At 35.7% G+C, this 19,946-nt stretch overlaps 1 protein-coding gene across 1 annotated transcript; it reads left to right on the top strand.

The window, feature by feature from the left end:
- The first annotated feature begins 1,363 nt into the window (after positions 1–1,363).
- Positions 1,364–2,353, top strand: LOC113294229 (S-norcoclaurine synthase 2-like). The gene is made up of 2 exons (XM_026542635.1): positions 1,364–1,454; positions 2,055–2,353. The coding sequence occupies exons 1-2, from the start codon at positions 1,364–1,366 to the stop codon at positions 2,351–2,353; spliced, it is 390 nt and encodes a 129-aa protein (XP_026398420.1).
- The last annotated feature ends 17,593 nt before the right edge of the window (positions 2,354–19,946 follow it).

Below are 19,946 nucleotides of genomic sequence, written 5' to 3'. Positions count from 1 at the left end.
CTCTCACCATTTTCATAAATATCATAGTGATCCCATACCTTTGATCTCTTCACACCAGCATTAGGATTATTAGCTAATGTTTCACCTGCGGCACAAGCATGTGAAGGTTCAGAAGCTGGTGTAGATGAGCCAGCGGTACTCCCTGTCCCTGCTGATGTCCATGCACTTGTCCAGAACGCGGTGGACGTGGAGGGGGAGGTCCCATTTGTGATGCCACTCCATGTATAATTGGAAGATTAGAAGCAGAATCATCTTCTGAGATTCCAACCATGGTAACCTGCACAAAAGAAACAAGTTACATCGGTAAAACACATTACAATCAAACACCATACTAACACCATACTCAATTGAATATTTGCAACAATTGAAAGTACTAACACCATACTGAATTGAACACCATACCGACTTAGTTCAAATACCAAATAAATTAACTAGGTTGTACTAAAGAACTGAGATTGATTTAAAATTTAAAATCAAACTACTGGTTCTGAACATAAATGAGTAATTCCAAATACTCATTGTTGCAGCTTAGAAAAATAACACCTCTAAAAACACATAAACATTAACAACGAGGTCCACAGTAAGACTTCTCCCTGATATTATCATTTATACAAACAAGTTGTATTCGTCTCATCTAACTATCTCAATGAATCAGTAAAATAAGCAAAATCAATTTGGGTTTCTCAATAACCCAAATTTTGGTTTCTCAATAACCAATTTGGGTTTCTCAAGAATCCTTTGAATCTAGTGATTAAACTCTTCATTACTGAGTTCTAACATCATATCAATTCATTCCAAACTTAAATTAAAAAACAACACCCTAAACAGATAAACCCTAAATTGAAAATTACAAGAAATCACATCATCAAAAAATTACAAGTTTACAACGGTTCCTAATCTTACCTTCCGTTATTGGTTTGCTTCTGGTGATGTCGATGATCCACAAAGCGAATCTGAGACTGAGCGAAGAAAAAAGAATGGAGTTGGAGTCTGTCTGAGAAGGAGAGAATAGGCCGCGAAAGAGAAGAGAAGGAAAATGCGATTAGGTTAGGTCTTTTATTCATCAATTCAACGGCTCTGATAATTCATCCTAGGTTAGAAATAGATAATCTAAGGGTCAGGAATCATATGTTAGTTTTGGGCGGGTGGGTGGGTCGGTTCGGGTGACGGAAGTTTCTACCCACAACCGACCCAAGATAGGTGGGTTCTGGCATGCCTCACCCATAGTCGACCCATGCCTAGGAGGGTTGAATCGGGTGCGGGTATTTTTGATCGGGTACGGGTAGGGTCGGCAGGTTGGGTCGGGTATGTGCAGCCCTATGTATGGGGAGTAATTGGCGCCAAAGATGCTGCTCAATTCTTTATGAATGCACTTCCTGGCATGTTCGAAAAGATAGAGATTCTTGAAGGTGATGGTGGTGTTGGTACCGTTCTTCGCATCATATATCCTGAAGGTAAATAACTAAAAAGTACTTATGGAACTACAGTAAAAACTCCATATATTGATACTCCATATATTAATAAATTCTATATATTAATAAAAAATCATGGTCCCAACTTGGGCCAGTTATAAATAGTAATAAACTCCACATTTTAATATTAATAGATTTTTCTAGTCCCATCATAATGAATTTACCTCTATATATTAATATAATTGACATAATTATAAAATTATAGATCTTGTTACATCAAAATTTAAGATAAAGAAAAATATACATCTATAATTGTTTGAGAAAATGATATAATTTCTTGGAATGTTATCGCATCTATTGACTTGCGTATGCGTAAAACCTCGTTACTATATGCACCTTCTTGTTAAAACCAAAATATTTCCAATTTGTCGAGCAATTTCTTTTTGGTACACCTCTCTATATTAATAAACTCCATATATTAATAATTTTGTAAAGTCCCAAGACTATTAATATATGGAATTTTTACTGTATGTGTTTATATCTTTTTCTACGATGTTTCTTTTCAAATTTCAAGTTAGCACGCATCGTTATATTCTTAAGATTGCTGATCAAAAAAGATAATGTTTATTTGATGGATATCAGGATCAGTGCCGCTGACAAACGAGGAAAAGTTTGTGACAATGGATGACTGCAAGCGTCTTAAGGAGATACTACAGACCAAAGAAGGATATCTAGACATGGGTGTTACATATTACATGGAAACTTTCAAAATTATAGAATGTGGTAATTCAAGTATCATACAATCCATTGTCGAGTATAAAGCCCCTGAAGAAGTTGCCGCTAAAGTTTCCAGTCTCATTAGTGTTGAGGGTCTTTTTATCATGGCCAAAATTGTGGCAAAACATGTTCTTATGCCGAAAGCTTCTCCTATTGCTGCCTAAAATATATAAACCTGGCACTCTATTAAGGGCGCATGTACGAATTTTCTTTCAAGTATGGTGGAAATATATCCCCAACTTATCTACGCATTTTCTTTCGGGTATGGTGGAAATATATCCCCAAATTTCCCATGCTGCTTGGTGTTTAAATTTGAATTTCTGTTTGCATGTATTCGATTTTAATAAGAAAAGTGATATGTCGTCAAAGTGAAAATCTGGTTGGAATCAGTTGGTATAAGAGTTTATGATTCTATCGCCCATTTTTACCCCTCATTGTTGCAAGCAAGATGCTCCAATATCAATGGACATACGTATGCTAGTATACATACATATATAAGAAGGAAAATCACAGCCCCTACATGTTAGTGTCTTACTAGTCGCCTTGCCACAACACTCACAACGTGTTCGTTTCAAGGAATTGGATTCCGGGGAACCCGATTCTCAGGAAATGTACCCAATTTCTTGAACCGAACGCTGTAAATGAATTTTTTGTAATTAAAAAATTTGATTTTTAGGAATCCAATTCCCTCCAAAATAGTAGAATTCCATTGCATTAGTCCAATAATGTAATGGAATTGGATTCCAGGATAAAAACAAAGATAATTGAATTATCTCAACCGAACATGAATTTTTAGGATTTGAATTGCATTCTTTGGAATCCAATTCCAAGAATTAGATTATCTCATAATTGAATTCTTAGGTTTCCAATCCTCCCAACTGAACGGGCTGACAAGTCCTTAGTTATACGTGCACAAGTTTCTATTCGATTAGTTGACTGTTGAATGTTCTTAGACACCAAATAATGGATGCATGGCATAATAGAAGTTGAAATTTTGAGTTTGTTTATTTCTTAAGAAATAAATAAACTCTCGACAATTAGAATCTTGACAGACTTGATATCAAGGTGAAAGCAAACGTGTTAGCTTGAATGATTTTCGTATCACTCGCTAATCAGCTGGCCCATACATATGTCCCCTTGTTTCTCAACAATTAGAATCTTCTTCACCTGTCCGTTTAATGATTTCATCAAGCTGTGCATATAAATATATTTGGACCAGTATACAATCATTCTGATGTTTCTAGGCGCTCGCTTTGCATGGGAGAGGTAGAGAGGTATCCTGAATGTCCACAAGTTCTTCAGTTTTCCACCCCCGCTTGTTTACGGAATACTGATATAGCAGTTCACATTAGTTTGAAATTCAACGTATAATCACTGGCCTGTGGTGGACACTTCAGTTTTGATGCTGTTAAGTATTGTATATGTGTGCATTAATAACCCAAGTCTTACAGTCGGTTATTTTCAAGGTCACTGATGTAGATATTGGATCGCTAGGCTAATTGGATCACCAGATATCTCCCCCTCCTTTAACGAGAGCAACAAAATATTAAGCTCAACTCTTTATATCTGTTAGATTTACCTACTTTGATTTACAGACGTCAGATTTCAAAGAACTCCGAAAAAATTTCCGTGTGCACTTTTCATATTCTTCGTAGGATCGTTTGACTTTATATCTCGGAATACGATGGAGGCCATCCATCTAATTTCCACCCTCAAGACCATCACCTTTTCCACGACTTTTCTTCTCTCTCAACTGATAACTCTCCATCTCTGATTCAGAAGAAACTCAACTCTTCTCCCTCACCTCCTCCATTAAAATATTTATGAGATGACCCTAGAACTGAAATTAGAGCTCGGGTTCAATAAATAAATCGGATGATTTCAATCAATCGATTTCCGAACGAAAATGGTTGTTCAATGATAGATTTTGGGACTCAAATTACCTCTCGATTCCTCTTCACTAACAGTACTTAAGTTATCTGACACTCGGTTTACATTTAGTCATGTGTTTTGTATGGGTTGTGCAAGTGTGTGAGGAGAGCGTGGCTGTCTAGTCTGTGTCTGGTCCTTTATATACTTCTCTCTCTCTGGATTGGTACATTGAATTGTATTTTTCATTTTAGTTTCATAGCATTTCTGCTATCTTGGTATCACACTTGGTAATCAGACTGAGAAAATCAATCTTTCTCGGGGTTTATCGATCCTTCATGGATTTTTTATTTTTCTCAGAGATTTCTTCAATTCTTCATCAATAGCTCCTTCTTCTTTCTGTTTGTCTTGCTAATTTGATCTATGTCTTCTCTCTGAGATCTTCAATTTCTTATTTCATTGTTTTGAGTTTTTGGTTTGTTTCTTCCATGGCTCAACGAACGTTTGCGCAAATTCCATTCAATCAAGTTCTTAACATCATCTCTTTTAAGCTTACTGATAATAATTATCTAACTTGGAAATCTTTAGTTCTTGCTTTGTTCAACAAATTTCGTGTTACTGGTTATCTTGATGGTTCTAGAGTTTGGCCTCCTCAATTCACTTCTCGTAATCATCAAAACAATGACATCGTCAATCGGGCTTACACAACTTGGCAAGATGAGGATTCAACGATTATTTTACTTCTCAACTCACTGATTTCAGATGTTTTTCTTCCTTATGTGGCTGGTGCTACATCTGCACATGAATTTCGGACCAATCTTTCAACAAGGTTTTCTCAAGCTTCTGCAACTCATACTATTCAATTACGTACACAACTACAGTCTCTCAAATTGGGTAATGGCTCTATTCAAACCTATCTCAACTCTATTAAGAAGATTGTTGATGCTTTGGATGTTGCTGGTTCTATTATTAGTGATGCTGAATGTGTTTTTATCACTTTGTCTGGTTTAACTTGTGCATATGATTTTTTTGCTACATCCATCAGACTTAGAAATCCTCCAGTAACCTGTGTTGAATTACGTAATCTATTGTTAAGTGAGGAAGTTGTAGTTTCATCCAAGCATGCCTCTCTATTTGCTGAATCTGAGAACAAAGCATTTTACACTTAGTCTAGGTCTCCCTTATCCAATTACAATTTTAGATATTCTGCTCCTCCAAATGAGAGGTGGTTATAATTCAGCTCCTAAAGGTAGAATAGCTTACCATTCTGTACATAGAGGTGTTTACTCTTTTTCTCCAAGACCAGCTCAACAATTTTCATCTGTACCTCCTCCTTCTTCATTCAAGAATGCTCAACCTCCCTGTCAAACCTGTAAAGAGGATGGTCATCTTGCTCCTGAGTGCACCAACCGTCTGAATTTTTCTTATCAAGGGCGACAACCTCCTGCAAATTGTCATGTACCCGGCACGGTAAGGGAGTGCCCATATCGTATATGTGTATGTCTTTAGTAATAATAGTGTTATTTAGTATAGTTAGGAGTGGTAATTAGTAGTGATATGTTTTGGTCGGTTGAGATGTAACCACCTGGTGAGTTAGTAGTCGTTGGATGATGAGGGAAGAAATGCTATCTTTATAAGAAAGAGTCTGTAATGAAAAACGGCAGTCAATTTTTAATCAAATTCAATTGTTTATTCAATTTAGGTTGTGTTTTTCGGAACCAGAGTGGTTTATCCTCAATCTTTAGTTCTTGCTTTGTTCAACAAATTTCGTGTTACTGGTTATCTTGATGGTTCTAGAGTTTGGCCTCCTCAATTCACTTCTCGTAATCATCAAAACAATGACATCGTCAATCGGGATTACACAACTTGGCAAGATGAGGATTCAACGATTATTTTACTTCTCAACTCACTGATTTCAGATGTTTTTCTTCCTTATGTGGCTGGTGCTACATCTGCACATGAATTTTGGACCAATCTTTCAACAAGGTTTTCTCAAGCTTCTGCAACTCATACTATTCAATTACGTACACAACTAAAGTCTCTCAAATTGGGTAATGGCTCTATTCAAACCTATGTCAACTCTATTAAGAAGATTGTTGATGCTTTGGATGTTGCTGGTTCTATTGTTAGTGATGTTGAATGTGTTTTTATCACTTTATCTGGTTTAACTTGTGCATATGATTTTTTTGCTACATCCATCAGACTTAGAAATCCTCCAGTAACCTGTGTTGAATTACGTAATCTATTGTTAAGTGAGGAAGTTGTAGTTTCATCCAAGCATGCCTCTCTATTTGCTGAATCTGAGAACAAAGCATTTTACACTTAGTCTAGGTCTCCCTTATCCAATTACAATTTTAGATATTCTGCTCCTCCAAATGAGAGGTGGTTATAATTCAGCTCCTAGAGGTAGAAGAGCTTACCATTCTGTACATAGAGGTGTTTACTCTTTTTCTCCAAGACCAGCTCAACAATTTTCATCTGTACCTCCTCCTTCTTCATTCAAGAATGCTCAACCTCCCTGTCAAACCTGTAAAGAGGATGGTCATCTTGCTCCTGAGTGCACCAACCGTCTGAATTTTTCTTATCAAGGGCGACAACCTCCTGCAAATTGTCATGTACCCGGCACGGTAAGGGAGTGCCCATATCGTATATGTGTATGTCTTTAGTAATAATAGTGTTATTTAGTATAGTTAGGAGTGGTAATTAGTAGTGATATGTTTTGGTCGGTTGAGATGTAACCACCTGGTGAGTTAGTAGTCGTTGGATGATGAGGGAAGAAATGCTATCTTTATAAGAAAGAGTCTGTAATGAAAAACGGCAGTCAATTTTTAATCAAATTCAATTGTTTATTCAATTTAGGTTGTGTTTTTCGGAACCAGAGTGGTTTATCCTCAATCTTTAGTTCTTGCTTTGTTCAACAAATTTCGTGTTACTGGTTATCTTGATGGTTCTAGAGTTTGGCCTCCTCAATTCACTTCTCGTAATCATCAAAACAATGACATCGTCAATCGGGATTACACAACTTGGCAAGATGAGGATTCAACGATTATTTTACTTCTCAACTCACTGATTTCAGATGTTTTTCTTCCTTATGTGGCTGGTGCTACATCTGCACATGAATTTTGGACCAATCTTTCAACAAGGTTTTCTCAAGCTTCTGCAACTCATACTATTCAATTACGTACACAACTAAAGTCTCTCAAATTGGGTAATGGCTCTATTCAAACCTATGTCAACTCTATTAAGAAGATTGTTGATGCTTTGGATGTTGCTGGTTCTATTGTTAGTGATGTTGAATGTGTTTTTATCACTTTATCTGGTTTAACTTGTGCATATGATTTTTTTGCTACATCCATCAGACTTAGAAATCCTCCAGTAACCTGTGTTGAATTACGTAATCTATTGTTAAGTGAGGAAGTTGTAGTTTCATCCAAGCATGCCTCTCTATTTGCTGAATCTGAGAACAAAGCATTTTACACTTAGTCTAGGTCTCCCTTATCCAATTACAATTTTAGATATTCTGCTCCTCCAAATGAGAGGTGGTTATAATTCAGCTCCTAGAGGTAGAAGAGCTTACCATTCTGTACATAGAGGTGTTTACTCTTTTTCTCCAAGACCAGCGCAACAATTTGCATCTGTACCTCCTCCTTCTTCATTCAAGAATGCTCAACCTCCCTGTCAAACTTGTAAAGAGGATGGTCATCTTGCTCCTGAGTGCACCAACCGTCTGAATTTTTCTTATCAAGAGCGACAACCTCCTGCAAATTGTCATGTACCCGGCACGGTAAGGGAGTTCCCATATCATATATGTGTATGTCTTTAGTAATAATAGTGTTATTTAGTATAGTTGGAGTGGTAATTAGTAGTGAGCTGTTTTGGTCGGTTGAGATGTAACCACCTGGTGAGTTAGTAGTCGTTGGATGATGAGGGAAGAAATGCTATCTTTATAAGAAAGAGTCTGTAATGAAAAACGGCAGTCAATTTTTAATCAAATTCAATTGTTTATTCAATTTAGGTTGTGTTCTTCGGAACCAGAGTGGTTTATCCTCAATCTATCTATCCAATCCTGTTATCCATCCTGTTATGTACGTCTAGGTATATAACAATTGGTATCAGATTCGTTCGATCCATGGAGGATATTTTGTATCTAGCTACGACGAAAGCTGAAGCTTATCTCCATTACCTTTATCTAAAGAGAAGGCATAGTGAGATGCTGAACGATGTATATTCACCAAGTCGAAATTATCATCTTTCGCAACTAGAGTCTCCAATCTCCTTCACCAAGCTTAGATGGGAATCAATTCACCTACCACCATCAGCGATGAAGCAGTTAGAGTCCATCCATGGGGTTAAAGAATCTCAACAGATTCAAGAAGAATTTCACTCTGAAGAGCCAACAGTAGAAGAAGTTGTGGTTCCAGAAGAAACAAAGATTGAAGAGTTATTTGTGGCTGAAGAATTGATTGAAGAAGATGATGAGTCTCTCAATTTCGACTTGCTCATTCCTTCGTTTTTGTTCGATGAGGAGGAAAAAATTTCTTACAAGGTGAAATTTCAACCTACAAAAGTTATCAGTTCTGTGGTTAATTGTGAGACACTTGAATGCTCGAAAGAATTGGTCTTTCGTCACAGTAACCTAATTGGTAAGAGTCATTTTTCTCTTCTCTTTGATGCTTCTCGCGTCATATTTGATCGAGGTAAACGTATCCCTATTTATTTCAATTCAAATGAGAAATTGATTGTTACATAGATTTCAAGTTTGGGATACCAATTAGATTTCTCGTGTATACCTTTGACTGTGCGTTTGTGTATTAATGATGCTGAAATTCTAAATGCGAGCAAACTGTTGGATAAAATGTCTGAGAGTCTGCAATTGAGTGGTGTTGGAGTAGCATTTCTCTCACAGCTGAAACTTGGTAAAGTTTTTGATCGTGGCAAAGAGTCAGATAACAGATTTCTTCTTGGGTCTGTATTAATGGAAATATACAATGGTGGCTTGGTTTGTGAACTTTTTCCAAGACATGAGCATCAGTCTGAACTTCACTTTCTGAAGTCGTCGAGTCTTGGATTTGTTTATGTTGTTGAAATTGGTGGTGACTGGAATTTGGTTGCTAATTTTTCAGAGAACATTAAATTTTTATTTCTCTTATGGGATAGAGTGGTGTGAATTAAGCGGACTCGACAATGTCCTATGCAGTGTTTTCTCTTCCCTAATGCTGCAGGGATTTTTCTGGTGGAATTGTTCAGGGTTATCATTGATAGACACGAAGGTGATGTGCATCAGATTCTTTTGCAAGATCTTCAAAAAAAATTAGTGCATACATTATTAATTCATACATTTGTTCGAACTCGTTTATCTATTTCACAAATTGATACTTTTCAGCACTCTTCATTACTTGTTTTGAAGTATATGGAAGATATATGATTCAAGAGAAAGTTGTATTGCAAGTGTTGCAGCTCAAATGTAGTTGTTTATATACATTTAACTTTGCCCTGTATCTTCCTTTATGTGGAAACCAACTGGCAGAGATTACGTATAGCTCGACTCATTTCCTTGCAAGGGTAGTTAAACCTCAGTTTGTGCTTCGGGTAATTCAAATGCTACATGGAAGGCTGGTGGAATACTTGAGGTGGAAATTCAAATTGGTTCCACCTGATTTGTGGAGTCTGCGAAATGTTATCTGGCTTGATAACATTGTTCTCTCAGTGGGGTGCCTTGATATAAACTGGAAATTTAAAAGCCATTGGTTTTGCGAGGCTGAGGTCATTCATCACATTGAAACACCTTTTCGGAGAAGTACTCTGTTTCTGACAAGTTTATGGAGTACGAGGACTACTAGTGGTACTATATGGACTTTCATTGACTTATCTGTACCATCTGTCTCCTTTGGTTATGGGCGTTTACTGTTTGATAGAGGTAAACTGATTGACAGGGGGCTGACGAAACTTGCAAGGGTAGAATTTTATATGGGTTTATGCCAAGGAAATTTTTCACTCGGGTTTATGCTGTCACTTTTGTCATCCTGTTCATACATGAGGTGCAAACCCCAACTGCAGTTCGTGACCAGCTATGGGAGGATACAAATATTACAACTTGTACTCAATACATGTGATATTGCGGTTCATTTTTCCTAAAGGCGTTCAAGTCAAGAATACACTATCCCATGCTTATGCAGTTACTTGTAACGACGACGATATACAAATAGACAGAGATGCAACAGTTCCATATTCCACCTGGAATGATTGGCAATTGTTTTACTGTACTCAACATGTTACTTCGTGTTCCAACCAAGTAGCGGATTGGAGACTTCAATGGGTCGTAAAGCATTGGGAGGATCAAAAGGAACATGATAATTACAAGCTCAGGCAAAATCCCAGGAGAAAATACCTGGTGTACCGTTCCAGACCTGCAATCAAGGAATACCAACATACATCATGGCCTCCTGTCCAAATCATTGTTGTGCAGCAATTACAGAAAATGACAAGGTTCCTGGTACTACAATCAACAAGATGTATTAGTGCTTAAAGTCTTGCCAGGAGATTTACTTACAGTGGGCTAATGTCATGTACCTGGCATGCCTCCGGACATTATAGTCACCTGGTTTGAAATATATTTCAGTTTCGGTTATTTGCTAATATCCTCCCTATTTGTATCGGTGTATAAAATACATGCAGAGCCCTCTAATCATGCATGTTAGCCCGTATAGAAAATTCCAGAAGTCTTGTTGCCCAAGTTTCTTGCACATAATGTTATGATTAGGGTTACATAAACTATATAAATACATGTATCCTAAACCGTAAAGGGAGATGAAATCCTATGTTAGCTGACCATACAATTATTGTAAACCTCATATCAATAATATCTCTCCTTATGGGATTCCTCTGTGGATGTAGGCATCACTTTCCGAACCACGTTAAATTCATGTCTACTTATTTATTTTCAATTACTTTCTAACCCTAATATCGCATAATCATCATCAAATTATCGTGTTTAGTGCCTAGAAGTAATTTTGGGTACAAACATTGGCGACGACTAAGGGTATTCGTGAAAACAATCGTGTTTTACCATCGAAAGAAATTGTGGAAGAAATCATGCACGGATTCCAGCAAAAAAGAAGAGGTTAGGGTTCAGAGGAAACGTTACGAAGGTTAAAGAAACCATTGGAAGTTGAAGAAACCGTTACGAGGTTGAAGAAACTGTTGCGAAGAAGTTGAAGAAACTGTTACAAACAGCTGCAGAAAGCGTTGCACGAGTTGAAGAAAACGTGGCGAAAGGAGTAGCAGAAAACGTTACGAAAATTTATTCTTCATCAAACCTCACGTACAGCCTCAAATCCAGTGAATCGGGTCCGTCATATTCACAAGATCTCAACCGTAGGATCTGTCCATCCTCCGATCCAGCTCTCGATTTATCAAACCGGTTCAGAAAGGCTGAGCTAGTCAGATAACAACACGTGTAAATCCAGTATGAGTGTCCGCCGGTCCAGTGTAACACCCTGTATTTTTTATTTTTGAATTTCGGGACGAATTCTTTTTTAAAGAGTTAATAGTGTAAAACCCCGTAATTTTCTTAATACGATTTTCGCGCCTTAAACTCATCCATATTATTTTATTTGGATCTTAGTTAATATTTAATTTGTAAAAAAAACTATATTTATTTTTGAACATATTTATGATTGCCAAAAAAATAAATAATAATTATGAATTTTAATTACGTAGTGATTATGAGGTGTGATGTGTATATATTTTGCTAGAAATATACATTTATGGATTGTTAGTAATAATGTATGTCTTAGATGCATATAATAGAGTGTATTTATCTAAGAAATATCCCTTATCAAAATTTTAGTGGTAGATAATAGTTTGTTAGAGCAACCACAGTGGACGATCAAACCCATAAATATGGTCCAGAGACGAGACACAGTGGGACGGACTAAAGAGTAAAAGCTGGACCAAAACCAAATTCCAGACTATATTTGGTCTGGGACCAAGACCAAAACCAAATATAGTCGAGCGAATGTATAATGTACGTTTGTAAATAGGCGAAGTTATAAAGTACGCTTCATGTGAAGCGGTTGTATATTTCTCGTTGCATGGTGAGGCGAAGTTATAAAGTACGCTTCGATGGAGCGTTGGTAAAATGTACGCCCGATTAGGTGTAAGTAAAATGTACGTCCCATGACAGGCATTGGTATTAGGTCCGTCCCACAGGCACGTATTAACTGATTCGTTTCGGCATTAACTAATTCGTTTCGGCCTGCTTTGCTAAACAATCCTTATATTTTGAAATAATTTGAGTTATTTGAGTTCAATTATTTGAAAGAAACACAAATTGCATTTAATTAATATAAATTTACTTTTCTTATTAAGGACAGTATGGAAAAAAATTGAAAAAAAATACCATTTCCTAATTTGTGTACAATGACACGTGAAAGTGAAGGCAGTTATGTCGACACCAAACACACAACTAAACTGAACTAAGACCCATCAGGCGTACATATTAGCTTTTCCAAGGTGGGGCGTTGATTATAAGTCCGTCCCACATCGGGCGTGCATAAAATCCACGCTCCACAACGGGCGAACAATATACATACGTTCCATCCAGGCGTGCATAATACCTACGCCCCTCAGAAAACGAACGTAATATTTCCGCTCGATCAAATATAGTCCACTACCGTAGCGTAGCGACATGGACTAAACCCAAAATTTGGTCTTTTATTTTGTATTTGGTCTTTGGTTTTGATCGCACCACTGCAGTTGCTCTTAGGGTTTTGTTTACCAAAACCCGTGTGAAATAAAGAAAAAGAAAAAGAAAAATGAGGCGTCCTTTCCTTCTTCCCCCTTCTCTTTTGTCTCTAGAACACAAACCCAAAACACTTTTAGCAATCATTTCATCTCTCTTTCCTTCTTTTTTTGTTTTCTTCTAGTTTCATAAAACAACAAAAGAGAAAACAAAATAAAAGATAAACATCACTTTCACCTTCTCTCTTTCTCTCTGATTTTTCTTTTCAAAACAACAAAGAAAATCAAATCTCTTTTACCTATCACTTTCACTACATTCTTTTCATGGTTTATTTATATTATAGAAGAAGATAAAAATAAAAGCATATGATTTATTATTCTTGGAAAAAGGTGTAGCTATTGAATCAAGGTTTTGGAAAGCTATTTGAGGTAGGGGGTTTCTACCTAATATAAAAATCAAAATTTATTTTAGCATTAAAATTATATTGGTTTCTTTTTGATTTTCAAGCTAATAATCATGATGTTTTTCTTGAATTTATTGCGTTATTTTCTTTGTATAAGTTGATTTATTTGTGAGTTCTATATATTGATTATTAACCATTATTGTTAAATTATTCTATATTTTTATTTTAACATTTAATGCAGGTAGTAATATTTTTATCAAAATAGGAAATATATTAATGCATATTTATTGAGTTTTTGGGTTGTGAAAATTGATTTGATGCAGTATACTACTAGTGAATGAAATTGAGTTTTGGTTTGTGAAAGTAACTTTGATGCATTACATTAGTGAATGGAAGTGAATTTAGATTGGCGAAAGTGAGTTTAATGCATTAGTGAATGGGGTTTACTTCGGTTAGTTCTTTGGGATTCGGTTTGGTACATGTAGGATTAAATACACTGATTTGAAATGAGTTCTAGAAATATATGCATATATCTTCTGCTGAAATGTTAGGCATTTATGACATCGCACAACTGGTGGAAACCCTGGGAAGACTGTTCGGGGAACATTAATGGTTTATTTACCGGAATAACTCTGACTAATAAATTAAGATTTAATATATATATGTTTGATGCTGAAATGTCAGGCCTTTATGGCATCCCACCACTGGTGGCTACCGTGAGAAGACTGTTCGGGGAACATTAATGGTTTGTTTACCGGAATAACTCTGAAAATTAGATTAAGAATCGTTTGAAGAAAGAAAAAGAAGACTGTTTTGGGAATAGTAGTAGTTTGTTTACCGGAATAACTATGACAACTAAATTAATGATTTAGATTTTAATGTTAAAGATTTGAGTAAGAAAGTGTTAAATATTTATGGTTAAAATGGCGTAAGTATTATTGTGATTTATGCATGGTTTTAATTATAATATCGGTTGCATGTGTTTGATTTTCGATACACTCTATTATTTTTGGAAACTTCCTACTGGGCTATGGTTTGCTCACCACTCTTTCTCCCTTTTCCACAGAGAACGAAGAAACACTAGACGAAGAAATAATTATGTATCATGGGGATTTGGGCTTTGCGCAATTTTGAATTAACCAGAGAGTTGGTTTGTTTTAATATACTTTGATTTTGTAATTATTATTTTTTAGTTTTGTGATTTTAAAAGTAATATAATATTTAATCTTATAAATATCATTTGAGATGAGTTTTATATTTTATTAAAATCTTTTGAAACGAAAATTATGGTCCTACACGAGTGGCGGTCTGGAAATCCGATCCACAAGGTTGAATCCGTCTACGCTAGAAGTCCGAAAATCCGTGCTGTCACATCCAACTACTTCATTAGCTTGACAAGAACTGCCACGTCAGTTGGCACGTCATCATTGTGATCCAACCAATAGACGACACGTCAGCAGACATGGTCCAGTCAGTACGAACTGCCACATCATCACTTTCGAGTCATCGGCCTTTCCCCGCTGACTGTTCCGCCACGTCAGCATCCAGTCATCTGCCACATCAGCAACTGGTCAGCATCCAATCATCCACCACGTTATCAAACTTATCTGTATCCGTTACCCTGTGCTTCCATGTCAGCACCGATCAGGTGCCATGTCAGCAACGATATCCATGTCAACAGTTCCAGTCAGCGATTCTGCACATCAACACTTCCATGTATGAAACAACACGCGCACTACGTGAAAATCTTTTTTCGCCAATATCTTTTTCGTTTTAAGTACGAATTGAGTGATTTTTTGATCGTTAGAATCGTCATTCAATTCCTTACAGCATGGAAGCAAAGTTTCCTTTGTTCGAGAAACTTTTATGTGCACTTGGAGCAGAAACATGATCGAGTTCGTGGATCGTGGATAGCAACATGATCGAGTTCGAGGTTCTTGGATAGCGACATGATCGAGTTCGAGATGAGGATTGCTTAGACCCTTCAATATTTATCCTGGCATCGCATCGCAAGCACCTAAAGCCTCACTTTGCACGTTAGCACATAAGTCTTGCTGTTATCGCAAGCATAAAATCTCGCCTCGCACGCGAGTATAAAGACTTGCATCTAGGAAAGCATAAACTCTCTTCTCGACCACGAGCCCAACGCTCGATATTGTTCCGCACAGAATCTTGTCTCAACCACGATCCCAATGCCCGATATTGGTCCAAAGACTCGTACTCAACACAAGAAATATAGCCAACCTGCCCGAGAAGCAAGCGCTACAGCCTTGTTACTTTGCGAGCAAAAAGCCTTGCCCCAGCCGCAAGCACACTACATTCCTCTAAAGTCTCGACCAGCTCTCGAGCATCACCAGTCCACCATGTGGAATAAATTCTCGCCTAGAACGTGAGCAAATTTTTTGTAGGTAATTACAGTAGGGGGCGTCTTCGTAACATCTCTACAAATGCTTGGGAGCGAGTTACGTCATCAACGGTCGACGAAGAGGGAAAGACAACTTCTTAACCCCCAACAAGTTGGAGGTTAAGAGGGGGCGGTGTTTGTACCATGTATAAAATACACGGAGAGCCCTCTAATCAAGCCCGTTAGCCCGTATAGAAGATTCCAGAAGTCTTGTTTCCCAAGTTGCTTGCATATAAAGTAATGATTAGGGTTACATAAACTAATAAATACATGTATCCTAAACTCTAAAGGAAGATGGAATCCTAGGTTAGCTAACCATACAATTATTGTAAACCTCATATCAACAATATCTCTCCCTATGGAATTCCTCCTTAGATGTAGGCATCACTTGCCGAACCACGTTAAATTCCTGTCTATTTATTTATTTTCAATCGCTTTCTAACCCTAATATCGCATAATCATCATCAAATCATCGTGTTTAGTGCCTAGAAGTAATTTTGGCTACAAACACTCCCCATGTTTGTACGTGTTTTTTTGAGTGTCCGGTGTGTTATATGTGTTGACTTACTAATTGTTATCACTCTGTAGTTGTCAAAACTTTAACTTCTTAATGTCTCCAATCCTAATTGACTTTCATTTGGATGTTCAAGAGGGAAGAAATAAAAGAGGTACTGCAAAAGCAAGCTCCTGTATGCTACATTAATCCATTTAGTATGCTTGATGCAGAACCTGCCAATACAACTTTTATGGATACATGTAGTAGTGTGAGTATTCCTTTGGGATGGATAAATATGAAAATAATATAGGTGAAAAGTATGTTGAAAATCCGACTGTAGGCGCATTCTTGATACACGGTGGTTGGATCTCAAATTAAAGAGTGTTCATGGTGGAGTTTCAGTGATTTGTTACCCTTTCTTGGCTGAGAAACTCATGAACTGTAGGAAGTCGTATGTTAATTGGGGAATCAGAGTGGAGATTGATCATAACGTGACAAGAAATCAGGTTGAGACTTCAGTGAAAGAACTGATGGAACGAGGAAAAGGCAAGGATTTGAAGCATAGAGCCATAGAATAGAAACAAAAAGCCGAAGATGCCATTTCACCTGGTGGCTCCTCCTTTGTCCATCCAGATGAATTAGTTAATGAATTTTTACTTACAAGTAAGCTATCAGTAAGAGCTAGAACCATGGTGCTGGCTATCCCTTTCCTATCCCTCAAATGTAGGGAAGGGATGGTACAAGGAAGAAAAGCTTGCTATGGTGCCTTCTCATCCTTTCCCTACACGAAACGGGTACTCAATATACGTATGAATAGTGCCAAATGGGTACTGAGTACCCGTATTTTTTTCGCACTTTTTTTTCCATGGGAATATATTTGTCTAGGTAAAAAAGAATATTTTAAAGTAAAAAAAAAATATATAATAGATAAAAAAGAAATATAATAGGTAAAAAAAGAGTGGAAAAGGAAAGTTTTAAGATAAAACTTTAAAAACCAGAAACGGGTACTCAGTAGCCATGTAAAAAGCTACGGCTACTCAGTATCCGTAAAGCGTAAAAAAATACGAATACTCAATACCCGCGTGATTTCCCTTCCCTACAAGGGTAATCATATCTTGTTGGAAATATATATTTAAAACATAAATTTATTTCCCAATAAATATAAAAAAAGTTTTTAATAGCATTTAAGTTTCTTATATGCAAACTAATTTTGGTTATAATTGATTTTGACCGTTTCATATTTTGCTTTATTAATAGTAATTAATACACCATAATAACTTCTCATTGAATGGCATTAAAAAAAAGTTTTGAGTACAAAATCAGAATTTGGTTGGAAGAAGAAAGAGAGTTTTTATCTTTTAAAAGTGAGTTTCTATTATGTCTCTTGTGTTTAAAAATAAAAATGAAAATAGAAATGAAAAGATTTAGAGGAGTTGTTGAAGCCTTTTTTCTTATGGAGAGTCTTTCTCATATGTTTATTGAAATTTAAAAGAAAAATGAATTATTGTGAGAAAGAAAAACAAGTGTGTGATCATCCTTAGTTTTTCTAAAGAGTTTCTGAGCAAGAATGAAGTGTAAAAGTTTCACATCTTCTCACCGTGCAAGAGTGATTGTGTAAGAGATTGATCTCGGCTGTTTTATCCTGGGAATGACGCGACATTGAAGAATTGCTTGCACAATTTTGGGCAGAGCCGCGAAACGTCTTAAAGAAAGCGACCTAGTCCGCGACTCAGCCATAACGTTATTTGTTTCATGTTTGATTTTATTTGTTGTGCAGGCATAATTTGGCAATTGTTCCAACAATTTTAAGACGTTTTATTCTTCCGTGGATATCAAATGAAAAACAGTTGTTCAAACACGATAAGTATCATTGTTTAATTTATTTTATAGAATTATATAAATGGTATAATTTTTTCTTTAACGATTTAGTATGATGCTTGGAATTAGGTTACTTGGTACCTAAAGTAAATTTATGACTGATGTTAATGGACTAGGAATTTCATGGTTAAATATTTTTCTTCATTAATATTAAGCATAGATAAAAAAATAAACAAATGTTTTGAAGATGTTGTAGAGTTTTATTTTTTATCTCCTAGACGAAAATGAATTGGGTCTATAAATTTTTACTAGATATACTAGACATCATGAGGATAATGCACGTTAACTTTTAGAATATTTGGATACCAAAAAGTATTTTTAAGATATTTTATAAAACCGCATAACGTTGCTGAAATTTTTGATGGGCAAAAATTTATCCCTAATTGAATTCGTATGTCCCAATCTTTATATAAGTATTTTGAATTTGTGGGCATGAAACTTGTATATCGGGATTTTTATTTTTAAATCCATTTTGAAATTTCCCATTTATATTTTTGATTTGAGAAATGTGGTGATTTTAAAATTATTGTGTATGTTTATCCAAAATAAGGGATTTGACACTTGAGATTAGAGATTAGAGATATAAGAAATTACATTAAAAAATCATGTTTTGATTCTTGTACTTCATAGTCTAGTTTTTTTAATGTAAAATAAGATCATTGTGAGAAATCAAACTAATGCACCGTATGTGTTTGATAAAATGCTTAGTAGAAAGTTATATATATATGTACGATTTTATAACTATATAACTTTGAATCTTTGTTTAAAATTTAAGAGAAACTTGAAGTGATATGTTTCATTTGATTTTTTAAGTAATTATGTGAGTGCACACCTTACTTATTTTTTGGCTTCAAATGCTCACATGTAAATGATTGTGGCAGGTGATAATTCACTTACTTGAGCAAGTTTTTATTTTCCAATGAAATAAAAATTGCGGGAGATTAATCGAGGTGAGAAGCAATAAGGTTGTTGATTTCTTTGTTGGTGCGCAAATAACGGAAAATGGTATATAACCAATTGAGCTTTAAAAGCAATTGAGGTATGTTTGATGAGCTATTTGTAGTAATTGTAGTGATCAAATAATGGATTCTAAATTGAATAAATTGATTGTTCAATCTTAGAATAAATTTTAGGGAAACAAGATATTGAGAATTATTGTGTATGACAATAAACATGTGACTCATATAAGTTTGGAACTTATGAGATGGAATTTTATACGAACCCAAAACCGAAATAATTAAAAACCTAGTCAAAACTAATGTGAATATCAACTCTCGCCAAGGAATGAACATAATATTTATTATGAATTTATTTGCTATTCTTGCACGATATTGCAAGGATCTTAAATGTTATTAACAACGCTTTTCAGGCTAAGTTAATGTGAATTGTGGATACGGTGAGAGGTTGGTATATATTGGTGTTTTACACCATGTTTGTTTTGATAGGTTATGGTTCAAAATTTGAACCAAATCGTTTGAAAGAAAGTGGTGTTGAGATGTACTCACATCACTAGGATTTTCGGTATTGGTATGGTCTCAAAGTTTACTTCGGGTAGAACAATTCTATTAAAAATGTTCATACTTCCGAAATGAGAAAGAATCTAGTTTCCTCCTAGATTGAGATTATAAATTTGTTGAATTTGATCATTGCAATACTACAAATGATATGTTATAGATAAAATGTTTGAGCATAATATTGCAATTTTATCATAACATAAATTGAATTTTCAATATTTGAAATATCAGATTTTGTCATGCTTTTTAAGAAATCAATGAGTTAGTGATGAATATGAGCATGTTATATTTTCTTATAAACTTGGTGAATTTTTTGAGTAATTTGTATGTAATGTTACCTAACTCATAAAAGCATGTACACTTTCAAATCTTAAGCAACTTGATATTGGATGAAATAAAAAATTTGAGAATTTTATAAAGATGCTTCGAGTAACTTGTCTTTATATCAAA

Source organism: Papaver somniferum, chromosome 7 (assembly GCF_003573695.1).
Source record: "Papaver somniferum cultivar HN1 chromosome 7, ASM357369v1, whole genome shotgun sequence".
Taxonomy (NCBI): domain Eukaryota; kingdom Viridiplantae; phylum Streptophyta; class Magnoliopsida; order Ranunculales; family Papaveraceae; genus Papaver; species Papaver somniferum.
Note: the sequence above shows the minus strand (reverse complement) of the source record. Positions and strands in the feature narration are given on the sequence as shown.

What these genes read in the sequence shown, in the direction of transcription:
- LOC113294229 (XM_026542635.1), top strand. Translation starts at nt 1,364, where the DNA reads ATGAATGCACTTCCTGGCATGTTCGAAAAGATAGAGATTCTTGAAGGT. An exon ending in TCGCATCATATATCCTGAAG is followed by an intron (nt 1,455 to 2,054) that starts GTAAATAACTAA and finishes GATGGATATCAG; the next exon opens with GATCAGTGCCGCTGACAAAC.